The following is a 19,054-nucleotide window of genomic DNA, read 5'->3' as shown; positions in this document are numbered from 1 at the left end:
AAATAGATATACGATGTTTCATATGTTAGGGGTAACAAGGCAGTTAATGAAAGACTTTGGAATTGGACAGTGCTGGATTTGAGGCTTGACTCCATCACTTACTAAACCCTTAGGAACAAGTCAGTAAGCTGCTCTGAGCTTTATCGTTCTCATCTGTATAAATGGGAGACAATATTATTTATGTAGCATAGATATAAGCATGTGGAAGCACCTGGTATGGTATCACACATATAGTAGGTGCTTAGTTAAGAATAGTAGTAGTGGTAGTTGTTAGGATTATTTTAGGTATTGTAATAGTATTAACTAACCAATAAGAAAATATAGTCACTGTTAATGAAATGACATATTTAACAGATATAACATCTTTGTTAATAGTGTCTGAAACCTGTTGAGATATCTTGGTTTCAGATAATTTTTAATGGGTTTATTCACTCATGGAATTTTAGGTGCCAAAGCAGGACTCCCCCTGCCACTATTAAGATAACAGAAGATAAATTAATTGTAGGGTTTTGGAAAATAGGTTAGAGCAGAGGGTAGAAATATCTGTGACCTCACTACTTTAATAGAGTTGTTGCTTGGTATTTCTAAAGGGATTTTATTTCTCATATATTTGTTTGCTTTTCATTTTCCAGGTAAGAAGACCAATCCCATACTCTACATCACCATGTTACTCATCATTCCCATCATTGTTGCAGGTGCCATCATAGTCCTTCTGCTTTATCTAAAAAGGTAAGGCAGCTGCCCAGACAGGCTTGACAGTTTCTGCTAGCCTGGTTGCTATGGTTATCGCTCTCTGTGGGCGTTTGATATTTGCCCAGTGTATTAAAAGCATTTGTGTTATACCTGGCTTTTGGTAGTATGGTGTGGCAAAGAAGTATTATTATGCCCATTGTCTGGTGCAGGAAGTATTAGATTAGTTTCCCAGGGCTTTGCTCAGGCACTGCTCTCTTTGCATGTGTTTAGAATTGTTGCTAGGACTTACGTTCACTCTACTCTTTCAAATGTTTAATTTATCGACAGTTAGTTGGTAGCTGTTGGAATGAAGTTTTAGAAATGGAGACTATTGCTCATTAACTTACTTGTCTTTTATGAATGCAAAGCATGTTGCTACTTAATGCTGTAGGAAAGAGCTTCACCAAGTGGAATGAATGTAATACATGGTCTTCATTCCTTGAGAATGCTTTCCTTTGTCTCGCCATAGGGACTAGTCTGGTACTGTCATTTGCTCTTTTAGCAAATACCTATGGTTGAAATAGGTTATTAAACTGGCTCTAAACCAATATTTTATTATCATGTCAATAATCATTCAACATATATTTATTGAGTGCCTGTTTATGTGCCAGTCACTGTCCTCATTGCTGGCTTTACAGCAGTGAACAGGACAAAGTCCCTATCTACCTTCTAGTGCAAAGGCTCGGAGGCTGGGGTGAGCTTCGTGTGTCTTGTTGGAGTAGAGTATGCAAGGGAGAGAGCGACAGAACATGAGGCTGGATATGTTGGCAGGGCTAGATCACATAGGCTATAGCAAAGAATTGAGATTTTCTCTTAATCATAAGGGGAAAACACTGGAGCATTTTAAGCAGGGGAGGGACATGATCTGATTTACTGTCACAAAAGATCACTATAGTAGCTGAGTGAAGAATGGGCAAGAATGGAAGCAGGTGGGTTAGTTTAGGAGGTATTGCTGGGTTTGAGGGGAATGATGAGGGAGCCTAGGTTAGGTGTCGGCAATGGAAATAGTAAGAAGTGGTCTGATGTGAGATACATTTTGAAGATAGAATTGATAGCGCTAGCTGATGGCTACTTCTCTGTGGAGGTGTGCAGGAAATTGATTCAAGCACAACTCTTAGATTTTTGACTTCAGCAGACTGAGTGAATGCTGGAGCCACATACTATGGTGGAGAGATTTGTGAGGAGAGCTGGATTTAATGTAAAGGTGAGAACTTCAGTTTTGAATATAAGTTTGAGATGCCTATTAGATATCCAAGTTGAGATGTTAAATGGGTAGTTGTATACATGAATCTGTAGTTTAGGAGAGGTCTGGGCTGGAGATAGAATGTTGGGAGTGCTTGGCATGTAAATGGATTCAAAGCCCTAAGACTGGAAGAAAGTGCTCATAGATTGAGTGAGATAAAGAAGACAAAAGGCTGAACCCTGGGGAACACCAATGTGTAGAGACCTAGGAGATGAGGTAGTCCACTATCTCCATGTAAAAATAGAGGACAGAAGTAAGAAAATGAAAGAAAAATAAAACCAGAATATATCCTGTTCTCAGAATATTAATTTTTTCAAAATTATAAATAGCAAGCTCCCATCTGATCTATGATAACTAAAACATTATTATTATTAAATAATAGAGTATCACACACACAATCATAACTACGTGAGGTGGTGAATGTGTTAATTAAATTGATTGTGGTGGTCATTTCACAATGCATGCTTATATCAAAACATTGCATTGTACATTCACTTCAAATATATACAATTTTTATTTGTCAAGTATATCTCAATAAAGCTGGAAAAAATTTTAAATGATAAGGACATAAGTTGTCCGCTTATCCGGAAGGTCCCTTTACTCCACCCATACTTAATCCTCTTTGGCCATTGATTTCTCAGCTTATTTTAGAAATTTCTCCACAACTGCTCTGTCACTAAAGATGACTTGGGTACCATGTCTTTAGTCCAAGCCTCCTTTTAATATGGCTGTATTTAAGTGTGACATTCCTATGGGGTGAAAGATTTGATCAAAAATGTCTCTGTTTTCTTAAAGGCTCAAGATCATTATATTCCCTCCAATTCCTGATCCTGGAAAGATTTTTAAAGAAATGTTTGGAGACCAAAATGATGATACCTTGGTAAGCTCTGAATCCACGAGATTCAAAATTGGTTGTTTTTTTGTTTTGGGGCTTTTTTTTTGGAGGCTATGGAATTTGTTTTAAGTTTGGTAAAAAATATATAACATAAAATTTACCATTTTAAACCATTTTTAGGAGTATAGTTCAATGGCATCGAGTACATTTATAATGTTGTGCAGCCATCATCACTATTTTCAGAACTTTTTCATCATTCCAAACAGAAACTGTGCCCATTAAACAGTAACTCCCCATTCCCCCTAGCCCCTGGTAGCCTCTGTTCTACTTCCTGTCTTTCTGACTTTGCCTATTCTAGGTACCTCATATAAGCAGACTCCTTCAATATGTGCCCTTTTGTGTCTGACTTCTTCCACCTGGCATAATGTTTTCAAGGTTCATCTATGTTGTAGCATCTGTCAGAGTTACATTTCAAAATTGGTTATTTGGAAGTACATTTTATCTAAAAAAATTAATGAAGAGCTGATTGAAAAGGTTATATCTCAGCCCGAGCATAGCATTTAAGAAGTCCTCAGAACACTTTGTCTATCTCATATCCTTGGCTTCATTTTCTCTCTGAAGTAGGAAACATATTTGATCCAAACGTGTGGGGGGAAGAGCCTCTGTTATGAAACTAGCCCGATAGGAAAGGCTTCTGACTCTTGGATATTTTTTACAGCTTGATTGGGGGAAATATAAAGATAAGGTAAACAATTGAAATAGACTTTGTTCATGCTATTGCGTGGAAAGCTGGCCTCTGAATGCATGGAGGTAAAGCAAACCCACTCCAACTGTATAGTTAGTTTGCTGCAAACTCTCATGTTAGCATTTGTGGCTAGAAAACCTGAGCCCTTATAGGAACAAAGGGGTTTGAAGTTTCTCTGATAAATACATTCACTCAAATAAAATAATGAAGACATTAAATGAAATAAATATCAATATTATAGTATGTATCTTAAATTAGTAATATCTGGGATAGAGCAGTTAATTTAGGGAAGCAGTTCAGCAGAGCCTGAGCTTTGGAGTCAGATTGTCTGGATTCAAGTCTCTGCTGTGTCATTTACCATCTGTTTGACCTTAGGTAACTTTCTTAACCTCTCTGTGCCTCAGTTTTCCCATTTATAAATGGGAGGTAATGATAACACCTGCCTCATAGCATTGTTACGTGGATTAAATTCATATAATGCATAAAAACTGCTTAGTGTGCCTGGCACATTATAGATGTTTAGTAAGTACTGGTGATTAGTATTACTATTGATAATACTTTCCATTTATCTTTAGCCCCCAGACAATTTTTGTAATAATGAGTGATTAACAATGGCAGCGATGATACATGGCTATGAAAGGAAGGCAGGGAGGCTGACATGCCAGCCAAGGACGATTCATTTGGATCACTTTTTCACCAAATCATGGTCACAGGCAGTGGGTATCTCTGCCAGACCCTGGGGGATAGGGCACCACTCGGCAGGTGGGTCCAGGTAGGTCCAGAAGTCAGCTACCTGAGGAGAAAATTGTACACTGTAATTGTAGTGAATATGGCAACCAGTGGTTCTTCAACTTTAAATTTTTTTTTATCCTCACCCGGGGATATTTTTTCCATTGCTTTTCAGAGATGGGAGAGAGAGGGAGAGAAACATCGATGTTAGAGAGAGACATCGATTGGTTGCTTCCCGCATGCCCCAACTGGGGCCAGGGATGGAGCCTGCAACTGAGGTATATGCCCTTGTTTGGGATCAAACCCAGGACCCCAAAGTCCTTGGGCCGATGTTCTAACCACTGAGCCAAACTGGGCAAGGCTGCTTCTTTAGCTGATTCACAATCAACTAGAATGCTTGTAAGAATAAGAACATAGAATCCTGGGCCCTAGCTGTAGAAATTTTGATTCAGCAGGTCTGGGATGGGGCCCAGGAGTTTGCATAGTTGACAGGAGCCCACAGGTGATTCCTATCCTGGCAAGTTAGTCTGTGGACTAGACTTTGATAATCACTGTTGCCCGGCCAGCATGCCTCACTGGTTGGACATCAACGTATGAACCAGGAGGTCACAGTTTGATTCCCCATCAGGGCACATGCCAGGGTTTCCTGCTCAATCCTCAGTAGGGGGTGTGCAGGAGGCAGCCGATCAATGACTCTCTCATCATTGATGTTTCTATCTCTCTCTTCCTCTCTCTGAAATCAATAAAAACATTTTTAAAAAATTAATAAAGAAAATTACTGTTCCAGTCTACTGTGTGCCAGGCAGTGTACTAAGTGCTTTGCTTATATTCCCTTATTGAATGCTCATTACCACCCTGTGGTGCAGGTGCTGTTAGTACCATTTTACAGATGAGGAAATGGAGCCTCAACAAGGTTAAGTAACTTTACTGAGGTCGCACAGCCAGTAAGTAAAGGTTAGGTGGGGTTTGACCCAGGACTGTCTGATTCCAGAGTTCTCTCTTTCAACTATGCTTTATTGCCTCTTGTAAGATAGAACGCTTGTCCCCAAGAACATCACCCTCTTCAAAGTAGCAGGTTGCAATAGGGGAGTTCTGAGAAAAAGATTTGGAGTCACATTATGACTGGCCTTATTTGGGAAGGCATTAGGAATGTCATTCTGATAATAGTCAGGAGGGAGTGGATTAAAAAGGGGAGGCACTGGCATGGTAGCAAACTGGGAACCTAGTCCTGAATTTGCCCTATAGATGTTTTGTTTGGCCAGCGTGATGTATTTAAATTTTTTCAATTTGGAATGTTAAGCAGAGCACACACTCTCCAATTCATCTTAGGCCCTACCATTCCTAATTCTCACTGTGGTTTCTCACAATGACCTAACATGCCAGACCCCTAAGAGGCAATTGAGTTTGCTACCCCTGTTAGCAGAATGAAGACCAGTCAGAGTGCCAGGACACAAATGCCCAATATCTGTGAAAACATGTTTGGACTCACTTATACACACACATAAGACATGCCAACCAAAGCATAGATGAGATATAAATTCCTAGCCTAATAAATTTCTAAAAAGTGATAATAGCCAGTGTTAACAAGTGGGTGGGGAACTGGAACTTTTAACACACTACTGGGGAGCCTGTAAAATTATATATATATTCCTGCTGGAGAGCAACTTGGTAAATTGTAACAAGAATCTTTGATCTTATAATTATACTTTTAAGAATCTATTTTAAGGAAATAATCCAACAATGGCCAAGGGTTGTCAATGCAGCATTTGTTTCTAACGTGAAAAATTAGAAACCAATGAAACATCAACAATTGAAATTAGTTTTTAAGTTATGTTTTCAAAGCATTTACTTTCGTAGTAAAATATTCATGATATGAAAGTAAGAAACATATCATAAATGTGTAGTGTATTGTAATCCTAATTTTTAAAAAGTGAATGAATATATACATAGAACAGTGAGTGGTTGGAAATGGGTCAAAATGATCATCTCTGGCAGAGGGATTGTGGATAATTGATATCATTCTCTCTCTCTACCTTTCTGAAATTTTCAAATTGCCTATAATGAACATGTATTACTTTTATGATAAAAAAGAAACCCTGTATAAGTTACTAAGGTAACAGAGAATATTGTAGTCATCCAGGTCTGAGAGATAATAGGGACTTTTACCAGGGTGGTAGTAGAGGAAATTGATGCAAGAGACATTATTAAAGGAAACTCATTAGACTTGGTGACTCTGTGTGGGTGATGGAAGGTGGGGAGGGAGAGAGTAAAAAATAATTTCAAGATCTCAAGCCTGGGTGATAGAGTGAATGACAGCAAAATCAAATCAATTATCTTTCTCAGAGATGGGAAAATTGCTTTTTTCAGTTTGCTATCTAGAGGATAATATGTTATCCCAATGAGTCAGATAATGCTCTAATTTAGTGATGCAGATACACTGATATGATGGACCACTAAAAGCATGTGATGTTTTTGTTTGTGATGGTTGCAGACCATTAAATAAAATCAGTGTTTAAAACTAAAAGTCTAATAAAAATGCCAGACTGGGGATAGGGTAACAGAACAAATTTTCATGTTTCCTTTTTAACCAAATGAACAATCTTTTTTGTTTACATGGCAGCAATCTCCCCAAATTGAACTGCGTATCCAACAGAAAGACTAATCTTTTATTTCTAGAGTCATTGAATTATAAAGTGGGCATGGCCCTAGAGGTCTTCTAATGAGGTGGGGGTTTACGTGCTTAATCATATTTCTTTAATTATAAAATTTTAAAACTCTAGATTCTAGTCCTACCCCTTCACTTAAGAGATGGGGACATTGGGAACTACAGAGAAATTTCTCAAGGACTAGTACATAGATAATTGCAGAACCTGAATGAGAAGCCATTATAGCCCAAATTACTCATAATCCAAAGAAATGATAATCCTTTCTAAATACATTTCTCTTCCACACTACACCATCAATAGTGGTTCTTTAAAAAAAAGTTATTTGAGCCCTGCCGGTGTGACTCAGTGGTTGAGTGTTGACCCAGGAACCAAGAGGTCACTGGTTTGATTTGGGGTCAGGGCACATGACCTGGTTGTGGGCTCGATCCCCAGTAGGGGGCATGCAGGAGGCAGCCAATCCATATTTCTATCTCTCTATCCCTCTCCCTTCTTCTCTTTAAAAATCAATAAAAAACATATTTTTTAAAAAGTCATTTAGGTGTGGCCATAAATAAATCTTCTATGTAGTTTTCCTTAAGGTTTCTAGTGTTTTGACAATGTTTTGTTCATCACTGTAGTAACATTTTGGCCAACAGCATTTCTTCCTGTTCTTGCTGTTTGCCTTTTCTCTGTGACTAATTGGGCTGTTGGCCATATTGTGGGGATACACACAGGGGATTGCTTCTCCTTTGCATCTCTTGCATCCACAAAAAATGATCTGTTCTTCCTCTACTTCTTGGAAATCAATTATATTTTCAGTACTGTGCCAGTTTTGCATTCCTTATTGGAAAGAAGCTTTTTAACTGGGGAGTTGACTTCAAAATATTGCTGATTTTTTTAACTTTAGTATATCTCTTTAAAACCAAGAATGCTATCCTTTATGGTGGAAATAGCATGATCACACTTTAAGAATTATTTATTTCTTAATATCACCTAATACTCAGCCCGTATTTAAAAATTTTCCAACTGTCCCAATTATCAAGAGACAGGTAATAAATATCCATTGTCCCACGGTTAGTAAGGCTAAGATTGACGACTGTATTTAACGTGATAACAGCATCTCCCCTCCTGCCATCTACTCTTATTTTCTCCCTTGCCACCTGAAGATAATCTTTGTGGTGTTATGTTAGCACCCTGTCAACTATTCAGCTGATGCTTTTTATGCCAGTTGTTATCCTTGCTTGAATCATTAATTCCACTAGGGTTGTGAAATGATGATTTTTTTCATCTTTTATTTCATCTACATTTATAATCTGGCACTTTTCTATAAAGCACTGCTTTCAATCATCAATTGGACTCTGGTTCTGAAATTCAGTTTCTGCTAGAAAGGCAGGATACATGTTTAATTCTTTCCCTTTAATTATCAGTTTTTAAAATAAGGGGTTGGATTATTAGCCACCTCAAATGGTACCAAATTAGTCCCCTCCACAGTTCTTTTTGAAGTGGCAATAATTTTTAGGCATGGGATCCTACAATTCAAATTGTACAACTTTCTATTGTGAATGTTGATCTGAAGAAAATGGGCATGTAATCTCTTGACTTGCATACAAAAGGCCAGTGTTTTGTGTGGTCCTTAGGTGCATGAAACCCACTTCACTTCTTTTTTTTTCTTTTAATCCTCACCCGAGGATATTTTTCCATTGCTTTTTCGAGAGTGGAAGGGGGAGAGAGAGAAACATCGATGTGAAAAAGACACATCGATTGGTTGCCCCCCACATGAGCCCCGACCAGGGCTGGGGATCGAGCCTGCAACTGAGGTACTGTACGTGCCTTGGCCAGTATCGAACCCGGGGCCCTTCAGTCCGAAGGCCGACACTCTAACCACTGAGCAAAACCAGCTAGGGCTGCACTTCACTTCTATGGAAAATTCACTGTAGGAAATAACCAAATTTGAAAGTACTCTTAAATTGAGAATTGATGTTCCATTATCCTATGAAATGTATGTTTATTCCTTTAAAATATAAAAGAATGTATAACACTATGGTTATAATATGGAATGTATAACACTAGGGTTAAATGACTTGCAACTAAAAGTCAGTTGTGTTAGCCTCCTAAACACTGATTTTTTTCATTTATGATGTTTTTCATCTTTGGACATTATTCTCTTGTTAATTACCTTGTTTACAAAATCAGCAGTGTGAGAATTGAATTATGAACTGGTAATTTTGTGGATTTATTTTTTCTACAAGTAATTTTAAAATTAAACTGACATAATTTACAAAATTGAAGAATAGGCCAGAGCCTTTCCGATTGTTCCCTTACATGGACATAGTCATAGAAGCAGTGCTCAGGAAAAGGCCATGATGCTGCTGATGGGTGGAAATGAGAGTATCCAAGTTTCAGAAATGAAAACAGGCAATTAAAAAATGAGTGGGTCTTAGAAGGCTTTTCTGCTGCAGTGCTCACCTCACTGAAACAGATGGCTTTATTTCTGCCCAACACAGCTAAACACTGGGTCTCATGACCAGAAACCAATGAAAGTATAATGTTCAGGGTACATTTTTTAAAATTAAAATGTTTTCTTTGAAAACAATATATATTTATTGTAGAGAAATTCAAAATACAGATAATCAAAAGAGAAAAATAAAATAACTCTTAATCCTACCACCTAGCATAACCATATTTAGTGTTACATGAACAACATAGAGAAGTGGAAATACTCCACTTTTATCGGTAAATGGAATAATAGCAATAACAACAATAGTAATAGTTCATACTTATTGAACTTTTACTATGTATCAGACACTGCGAGGCACTTCACTCATTAATTTGTCCTCATCTAAAATAGGTATTAACTCCATTATACAGATATAGAAAATGAGGCACCAGGGGTATTACATGTAATTTGCTCAAGGTTATACTGATAATACATAGAAGAGATGGGATCCAAAGTTAACCAATAAGTATCAGAGCTGGGATCTGAACCCAGGCATCCTGATTCTCCACTCCACACTTTTAACCAATCATATAACATGTTTTAATGAAATGCTCATATTTCATTGTATTTGAATTTAACAGGTGGGAAAGAAATAGGTGAAACTAAAGGAATTTCTGAACTTTTGACAAATAATAAAGTAACTTTCAATGATTATTGAAAAGATTAATTTTCCATATATTCCCCCCAATTCTCTCCCTATTTTCAAAGTTGTCCAGTATCTACATTGTCAGTGCATAAGACCATTATATACTAGATTGTGTCCCTTATAGCCCTCATCTGTGTGGGTATATATTTAATACTCACTACTGGTCTTTATGTCTCTCCAGTCATTTTGGTTGTTTGAAGCTCAAAGTTTTCTCAGGAAGGATTCATGGGACCAAATATTTACATGTTGGTGGAGTTTTCTACATTAACAATTAAAAATAATTTTAGCTAGATATAAAATCTATGGCTCACACATTCTTGGCTTGGGTATCTTAAATGTGTCATCCATCTTCTTTTGGCATAAAATGTTGTCAAAGTCTGCTGACAATATAATTTTCTTTCTGGATTAAAACACTTGGTGTTTTTTGGCCTGGTTGTCAAAAAAAATTTTTTTTCTTCAAAGTCCAGTAATTTTACCAGAATATGACTTGATGTTATTGGTCATTCTGGATTAATTTCCCAATGTATATTGCATGCCCTTTTAGTACGTAGTTTCAGATTTTTTTAAATTTCAGTAAAAATGTCTTAACTTATGGACTTAAGTTACTCTGTTTCCTTGTTTTCTTTGCCTGTCTTAGACATTTTCCACATCCTCTTGAATAATTTTTATCACCTTCATTTCTTGTTTTTTTTTTCAATCCACACCCTAGGATATTTTTTTTGTTGATTTTAGAGAGAGGAACAGAGAGACAGGGAGGGAGGGAAGGAGAGAGAAAGAAAGAAACATGATGTGAGAGAAACATCGATTAGTTGCCTCTCATATGCATCCCAATTGGGGACCAAACCTGCAACCAAGGCATGTGTGCTGACCAGGAATCAAACCCAAGACCTTTGTGATGTACGGAATGAAACTCCAACCAACTGAGCCACCCAACTGGGGCACCTTCATTTCTTTTTAAAAAAATTTTTTAATTGATTTTAGAGAGGGAGGAAGGCAGAGAGAGAAAGGGAGAGACAGAGAAACATCTTTGTGAGAGAGATACATGGATCAGCTGCCTCCTGTACTTACCACGACCAGGCATCAAATCTGCAACCCAGGCATGTGCCCTGACAGGGAATCGAACCTGTGACCTTCTGGTGCACAGAATGATGCTCCAACCATCACTGGCCAGGGCACCTTCATTTCTTCTTTTTTTTACGGTTTTTGATTTCAGAGAGAAGAAGGGAGAGGGAGAGAGAAAGACATCAATGATGTGAGTCATCGATCAGCTGCCTCCTGCACACCCCCTAGTGGGGATGGAGCCCACAACCTGGGCATGTGCCCTGACCCGGAATTGAACTGTGACCTCTTGGTTCATAGGTCGATGCTCAACCACTGAGCAACGCCAGCCGGGTCACTCCTTTTTTATTAAAAGAGCGTTCCTTTTCATCTTCTGTTTCTTTTAAGATATTATCTGTTGTGTGTATTTGCTCCTGTGTTCCCTCCAGCTTAGTCTTCATTTCTGAAATGATACTCTTTTACTGGTAATTCTTTCCTTCATTTTATCATGTCATTTCTGAGTTGTTCATACTCTGAATTTTTATATTCTTCCATATTATATACATTTTTTCATATCATATAATTTTTAAAATATATTTTGCTAGTTTTAAAATATTAGATTTTAATTTCCCTCATTTTTTGGTGGATATGTCTTTCTGACATGTTTTAATTCTGTAAGAATACTCTGTTGCTTATTTTTACATGAATTTATTTTCCCTGAAGTTTTAGAAGGAGGCTTGATTTAGTATAGTTTTGGGGTGTTTTTCCCCCCTAATTTTGTGGCTCTAGACTTTCATCTTCTATTGTTTTTGAGAATTTTTCAAAATTATAGTTAATTCCTTTCTGCCCCTTCTACTTCGGGATTTTCTATTTTGTCTCTCTTGTCCCTTTCCTGGCCAATGTAGAGTCTGTTCCCACCAGTTTCTCCTTAGAGTGGGACTTCACCCTTGAAGGGAGCTTTGGATGGTTTTGTGAGTTCATGGGATCCAGGCAGCTCCTGACTGTACCATGGCCTCCTTCCACTCAGTCACTCTTTAAAGGTGAAAACCCCTGTCAGTCTTAGTTATTCTTCATAAGTTAGCTTGCTGAGGTTTGAGTGATTTCACAGTTCTCACATCTATCAGATGCCCTACTGATTCTCGCTGCAGGCTCTTCAAGCATAGCTGATACCATTTTACTCTTGTAGCTATCTCTAATTTGTCCCCATCTGCTCAATATTTCAGGGTTCATGAGGGAATAATTTTCATCTGGTTTTGTTGTAGATTATGTCCATGGATTTTGGTTTTGCTTTCCTACTTACCTTTCCTACCTGTGGTTTTTATGGTGGCATTTGGGGAAATTAAAAAACCATGCTGCCACCCAGCCGGGCATAGCTCAGTGGTTGAGCGTTGACCTAGGATCCAGGCAACCAGGGTTCGATTCCCAGTCAGGGCACATGCCCGGGTTGCGGGCTCAATCCCCAGTCGGGGGTTGTGCAGGAGGCAGCTCATCATTGATGTTTCTATCTCTCTCTCTCCCTCTCCTTTCCTCTCTCTGAAATCAATAAAGATATATTTGAAAAACAAAAGCAAAAACCATGCTGCCAACCACCTCCTTTGTTGGGGGATTTTTCTCTAAACAACACACCATACGCCAAATCCTGCCTGCCACTTGTTTGTGTACAGCCTGCAAGCCAATAATGCTGTTTATACTTTTAAATATTTGAAAAAAATCTAAAGAAGAATCCTATATCATGGCACATGAACATTATATAAAATTGAAATTTCAGTGTCTATAAATAAAGTTTTGTTGTCATTCCTATTCATTATATATTATCTGTGACTGTGTTGATGCTGCAACAGCAGAGTTGAGTTATTGGGACAGAGACTATATGCCCCTCAAAGCTGAAAATATTTATTATCTGGCCATTTACAGAAAGAGTTTGCCAACCCTAGTCCTATAGTATATGTTTTAATGGCTAAATAGCATTCCAGTGTGTGACTATATTATTATATACTTAACCAAGTCTCTCTTGGGCATTAAGATGAATATTAAATTTCATTATTATAGGCATCATTTCACAGCTCCTATTAGCATTTCTTTTCTTATAATACTGTAGGGCTAGATGAAACCTTTGTGCTCTTCTTTTTAAATTAAATTAAATTTTATTTTTTCCATGACCATTCATCCCCTCTATGCCCTCTTCCACTTCCCCCCTTCCGCCATCACCACACTGTTGTCTGTGTCCGTGAGTTCTCTCTCTCTTTTTATTCTTTTTTGCTCAATCCATCAACCCCCCCCCATCGCCCAACAGCTGTCAACCTGCTCTCTATCTATGAATTTGTCTCTATTTTGCTTGGTAGCATATATATTTTATTACTTTCTTGGAGTAAATTGTTACAAGTAAGATGCTGGATCAAAGACTATATGCCTATATTTTTTCATATGTTCATTGGCTTGAATTGATTCTTTTACTCAGTTCTTGTTCATTGTCCATTTGTCCCTGCAATATTCATCTTTTCCTTGGTGGTTTGTAAAGCTCTTTTTATATATCAGATATTAATCCTTTGACTTGTCATCTGTGCTTTTGTCATTAATGATGTACTATTTTTTTTCTTTTTATGCAGTCAAATTTTCCTTTATTTTTTATGTGTAGAAAAGCCCTTTTCTACCTCAGATTTATATAATTGTTGCCCAATATATTTTTCTATTATCTGATTTTGTTTGTTAGATTTCAGTCTTGAATCCTTAGGGAATTTATCCACGTAGGCTTTGAGGTAGGGTTTAACTTTATTTTTCAAATGCTTAGCCAGTTGTCTTAGTGCCATTTATTGAATAAGCCGTTATTTCAAGGTTATATAACTTTTTCAGATTGTTATTTTTGTTAGAAATTTGTGCATTTCTTATTAAAATCAGGTTTATTGATTTGATTTACATACAATAAAATTTACTTTTTTTAAAGTACAATTGGGAGAGTTTTAGGAAATGTATTCAATTTTATAGCCACCACTCTAATCAAGATATAGAACATTTCTATCATCCCCCAAAAGTTCCCTTTTACCCCTTTGCAGTCAACCCTCATCCCCGACCCTATACTCATGCAATCACTGGTCTGTTTTCTGTCCATAAAGTTTTGCCTTTTCCAGAATATCATATAAATGGAATCATACAGCACATAGTTTTTTAGTCTGCCTTTTTTTCTTAGCATAATGCATTTAAGAGACATCCATGTTGTTGTGTGTATCAATAGTTCATTTCTTTTTATTACTGAGCAGTATTCTATGATATGGCTGTACCCCACAGTTTATTTAATCATTCACTTATTCAAGGACACTTATTGGGGTTGTCTTCAGTTTTTGGCTTTTATGAATAAAGTTGCTATACACATTTATGTAGAGGTTTTTGTGTGGATATATTTCTCTTGGGTAGACACATGGGATTGTTTTGCTTTATAAGAAACCATCAGCCCTGGACAGTGTGGCTCAGTGGTCCGAGTGTCAGCCTGCCCACCAAAGCATCTTGGGTTCTGTTCCAGGTCAAGAGCATGTACCTGGGTTGCAGATTCAATCCCCAGCCCTGGTTAGCGTGTATGCGGGAGGCAACCAGTCGATGTGTGTATCTCTCACATTGATGTTTTTCTTTTCTCTCTTTCTCCCCCTCCCTCCCTTCCACTCTCTCTAAAAGTCAATGGAAAAAATATCCTCAGATGAGGATTAACAAAAAAAAGAAAAATAAAGAAATTTTGAGACTGTTTTCCATGATGGCTATGCTATTTTACGTTTCCACCACCAATATATGAAAGATCTGGTTATCCTGGATCTTTGTTAGCACTTAGAATTGTCAGTATTTCTTATTTTATCCATTCTACTAGGAGTATCAGGCTTAATTTCTTTAGCCTAGTTTGGATGTTTTAAGCAGTGTTTTCCAACTCATCCCTCCATAGGCTTTCTAAGACTGGATGGTTTTTACTTGCTCAGTCGGTCTCCAGTTGCTCGACCTGAGACAGCTGAATAGCCATTGTTGCTTTTGTTTTTGTTTTTCTTCTTTCCATTTCCTTTCCTAGGCTTGTAGAACTATAAAACATAAAATTAGAAAAGGAGCCTAGAAATAATCTAGGGTAAGGTTTGGCAAACTGTTTCTTTTTTTAAAAAATATGTCTTTATTGATTTCAGAGAGAGGAAGGGAGAGGGAGAGAGAAAAACATCAATGATGAGAAAGTCATTGATTGGCTGCCTCCTGTATGCCCCCTACTGGGGATCGAGCCCACAGCCCGGGCATGTGCCCTGACTGGGAATTGAACCGAGATCTCCTGGATCATAGGTCAATGCTCTACCGCTGACCCATGCCGGCTGGGTGGCAAACTGTTTCTTTAAAGAGCCAGGTAGTATAGTTGTCCCTCTGTATCATTGAGGGATTGGTTCCAGGGGCCCTCACAGATACAAAAATCTGGGATGCTCAAGTCCCTTATATAAGATAGCTTAGAACATTGCATCCAGTTGGCCCTCCACATGCATGGATTATCATCCTTGGATTAAAAATATGGTTTTTATCTTGGTTTGGTTATATCTATGAATGAAACCTGCGGTTGACTAAAAATACTTTTGGCTTAGCAAGCCGTTTGGTCTCTGTCACAGCAACTCAACTATAACGTTGTATCATGAAAGCAGCCATAGACAATACAGAAAGAAGTGGGTGTGGCTGTGTTCCAATAAAACTTAATTTACAAAAACAGGTGTCCTACTGGCTTTGGTCTTTAGACATAGTTTGCTGACCTTGGGTTTAGTCTAACAACATTCTTTTACAGATGAGGGGACTGAGCTCAGGTTTTACCCTTTTCTTTGATTGTAAGTAAAGACATCAAGGACCAGGATATCAACTTTCACCAGAGGAGACACACTGAAATTGAGTTCAAGATGAGCTTAATTTATGCATAATTCCCTATTCTAGCAAATGGTGTTACATGAAGATGTTAATACAGGGTCTGTCAAAAGTTTTAACTGCACTAAGACTTTTGGGACATTTAATATTGCCGTTAACTAAGATGCTAGTTGGCTTTTTGAACCTACTATATCTGGAGCAATGGCCAAATTTGAGTGGTAAGAAAATAAAGGTAAAAATAGTTGAAGTAAGAAAAGTATGCCACCCTTTTATTCTTCTTCAAAAGACTGATTTTAATTTTGGATATGTTCAAATTTGTTTATCTTTTAAAATAGCCATTCAGTGTCACATACCAACCCCATACTTTTTCCCTCTTTAAGATTACTTCCTGAGTGTTTTGTTTCATTAATTGGTCAAATAGATGAAGATTCTTAGGTCAAAAAAAAACAAACAAAAACATAACAGGAAGTATACACTCATAGTTCTATGAACTCAAAGCTAAAAATAATCATTGGCTGTGAGTACTCAGGGAAAGAACAGTGTTTAGAAAAGTCATCGTAAATGTGTTTTTTCCTTTCTTCCAGCACTGGAAGAAGTATGACATCTATGAGAAGCAAACCAAAGAAGAAACAGATTCTGTCGTGCTGATAGAAAACCTGAAGAGAACCCCTCAGTAATAGGGATAATTTATTTTAACCTTCAATGTACCCTTGTGAAGATTCATCCCATTCTGCATTTGTTACCTGGGAACTTGTTAAATGGAAACTGAAACTACAGAATTACCGGACCATTTAAAAATAGGCAGCTCATAAGAGCCACAGGTTTTTTATGTTGAGTCATGCACCGAAAAACTAAAAATAATGTGCCCTTTGGAGAAGAGAGTGGAAGTTCTCATGGAATTATAAAAGCAGGCATCTTTTGTGAAGGTTTCAAACTAGGGGACAAAGCAAAGAGTGATGATGACAGCAGAGTCAATCTTATCAAGAGCTGTGATGACTTCCTGAGGGATCTATGCCTGCTTTGTATTCTTTGTGTCAAACAATACCAACAAATTTTATTTGTGGAGGAACTCATTTTTGGGTGCAAATGCCCAACTTGAATCACTGAGACCATCTAGCAAACAAAAGTGAGGAAAATCTGTTATCTCTTGTTTGGGATCCCATTAAATAATGTTTGTGGCTATTAAAACGTAAGGGTCCGGAATCATCATCCCTTCAGCGGCATTTTCCTCTACTTTGAAAGGCATTGTTGGCCACCATGATGACAGCTACAGAAAAAGCAGTGGCAGCTTCTTTACCAAGACCTTTCAAAGCCATTCCAGGCTTTTAAGGACAGCAGAGACAGAATGATTTATTGGGTATTAGAGTTTGAACCACTGTATTCTCTAATGACATATTGTTTTTTCTTCACCTCTACTACTCAAATCAAGTATTTACTTTGTGTCCAGATTGTGCTAGGCCCCCAGCTGTGAGGCACCTCCCTCAAAGGGTTGACAATCTGGTTGGAACTCCTCAGTTCTTACCACTTCCTTTTTCTCCACCAATCATTTTTCAGACCTTTCAATTCCCCAGTTCCCACACCTAATTTCCCCTTTTGCATTTTCCCTCATTGTAGTCTTTCACCTTTCAATAGAATATCTGCTCAGAACACTTAGAGGAGCAGGGAGTGATTTGTATCTCAGGTAAAGTGTGAGTTGACTGAGAAACAATGATAAGTTCTTGCATATTTTGTAACTTCTGTGTGAGTCTGCATTTATTTGAAGGTTTTCAGCATTTACTAGTTCTCTACATATTTTCTAAACAAATGAGATATTATCTTCACTTAGAACTTTGTTATTTGCTTGATAAAAAGAATAGTTTTGTTTTCCTCTTTTCCCTTACTGTCACAAGTAGTTATTAGGTTTCGTGTCTTGTATAGATAGGCAGCATCCAAGGCTCCAACATTTGTATACATTTTTTGCGTATGTTAGTGTTCCATTCTCACCCATTTCCACAGCACATATATTTCCTCCTACCCCTACTTCCTCCAAATTAAAAGAAGTATGGAAATGATACTGCCCCCCCCACACACCATTGTTTCTCTCCTTACACACATAGACTCAGATTACTAGTAGGAACTTGAGAAATTTGTTTTCTCCATTTCTCCAAACATTCACCCATTTATATTAATCAGATAGTGCTACTTATAATTCCTGCTGTTAAGGGGAGGAAGATCAGAGATCTCTGCTTTTCACAGGTTTGGGGAAAAGTGGCAACCTGCTTGCACTGAAGAGGAGCGCTGTGTCTTCAAGTTTTCTGAGGAAATTGGGGTTCAGAACAAGGGTATATGCCAAGGTTTTGCCTCCCTGCACTTTCATTTTTGAGGTCAGATTTTTATTTCGAGGCTGGGAGACGGGCATGGATGTTCCAGTTTGTTCTACTGTTCTCTAAAAATAAAAATATTTGGTTTTCCTTTGTAGGAACGAGATTATTTCCTAGCCAGGTCTTTTATAATTCTGGGAAGCAAAACACCAAAATGCCTCACCAAAGCCATTTTTCCTCTTACCCTATTTAGATGGCAATGGGAGAGGGGGGCTTTGATACTCTTATTACCCAAGGAACTACTGATGCATCCTGGAAGTGTGGAAATTGTATTTTGTTTCCATCCTCTTTTAGCAGTAAAATAGTTGAGGGGAAAGGGGGCAGTGAGTTATGGGAGTAGCTAGCTATGGCTGTTTTATCATTGTTGAAAACTGATCCCCAGGTCTTGGGAGCTCTTGGAGACTTTGATACAGGGTGGGGCAAAAGTAGGTTTACAGTTCATATGGAAAAATAATACAATAATTATTAAGTAATAATATAAGAATAAACTTTCACGTACTCACAACTGTAAATCTGCTTTTTCCTCACCCTGAACATCAGTGGGATTCTCATCACCTGTGGGAAACTAGTAGGTTCATTTACTATTTTATGTCTAACCTATATGGATTTTTTTCTCTGCATGCCTAAGTAAACCTACTGTAAGAATGTACATTCTTATTCTTTCGTTCAGATAAGTGTTGTCTTCATCTGGACAGTAAAGGGATATGTGAAACAATGTTAACATTTT

At 37.7% G+C, this 19,054-nt stretch overlaps 1 protein-coding gene across 1 annotated transcript in view; it reads left to right on the top strand.

Moving 5' to 3' along the window:
• The window catches only part of IL13RA1 (interleukin 13 receptor subunit alpha 1), a 49,588-nt gene extending 30,831 nt beyond the window's left edge, over positions 1 to 18,757 (top strand). The window contains exons 9-11 of the mRNA XM_087829357.1: positions 633 to 729; positions 2,771 to 2,855; positions 16,552 to 18,757. Coding sequence (XP_087685483.1) covers positions 633 to 729; positions 2,771 to 2,855; positions 16,552 to 16,644 — 275 coding nt within the window. The 3' untranslated portion in view covers positions 16,645 to 18,757. The remainder of the gene's footprint in view (positions 1 to 632; positions 730 to 2,770; positions 2,856 to 16,551) is intronic.
• The last annotated feature ends 297 nt before the right edge of the window (positions 18,758 to 19,054 follow it).

The sequence above is a fragment of the Miniopterus natalensis genome, chromosome X (genome assembly GCF_054644295.1).
Source record: "Miniopterus natalensis isolate mMinNat1 chromosome X, mMinNat1.hap1, whole genome shotgun sequence".
Classification (NCBI taxonomy): Eukaryota; Metazoa; Chordata; class Mammalia; order Chiroptera; family Miniopteridae; genus Miniopterus; species Miniopterus natalensis.
The sequence above is the reverse complement of the archived record's forward strand: the minus strand, read 5'-3'. Positions and strand labels throughout refer to the sequence as shown.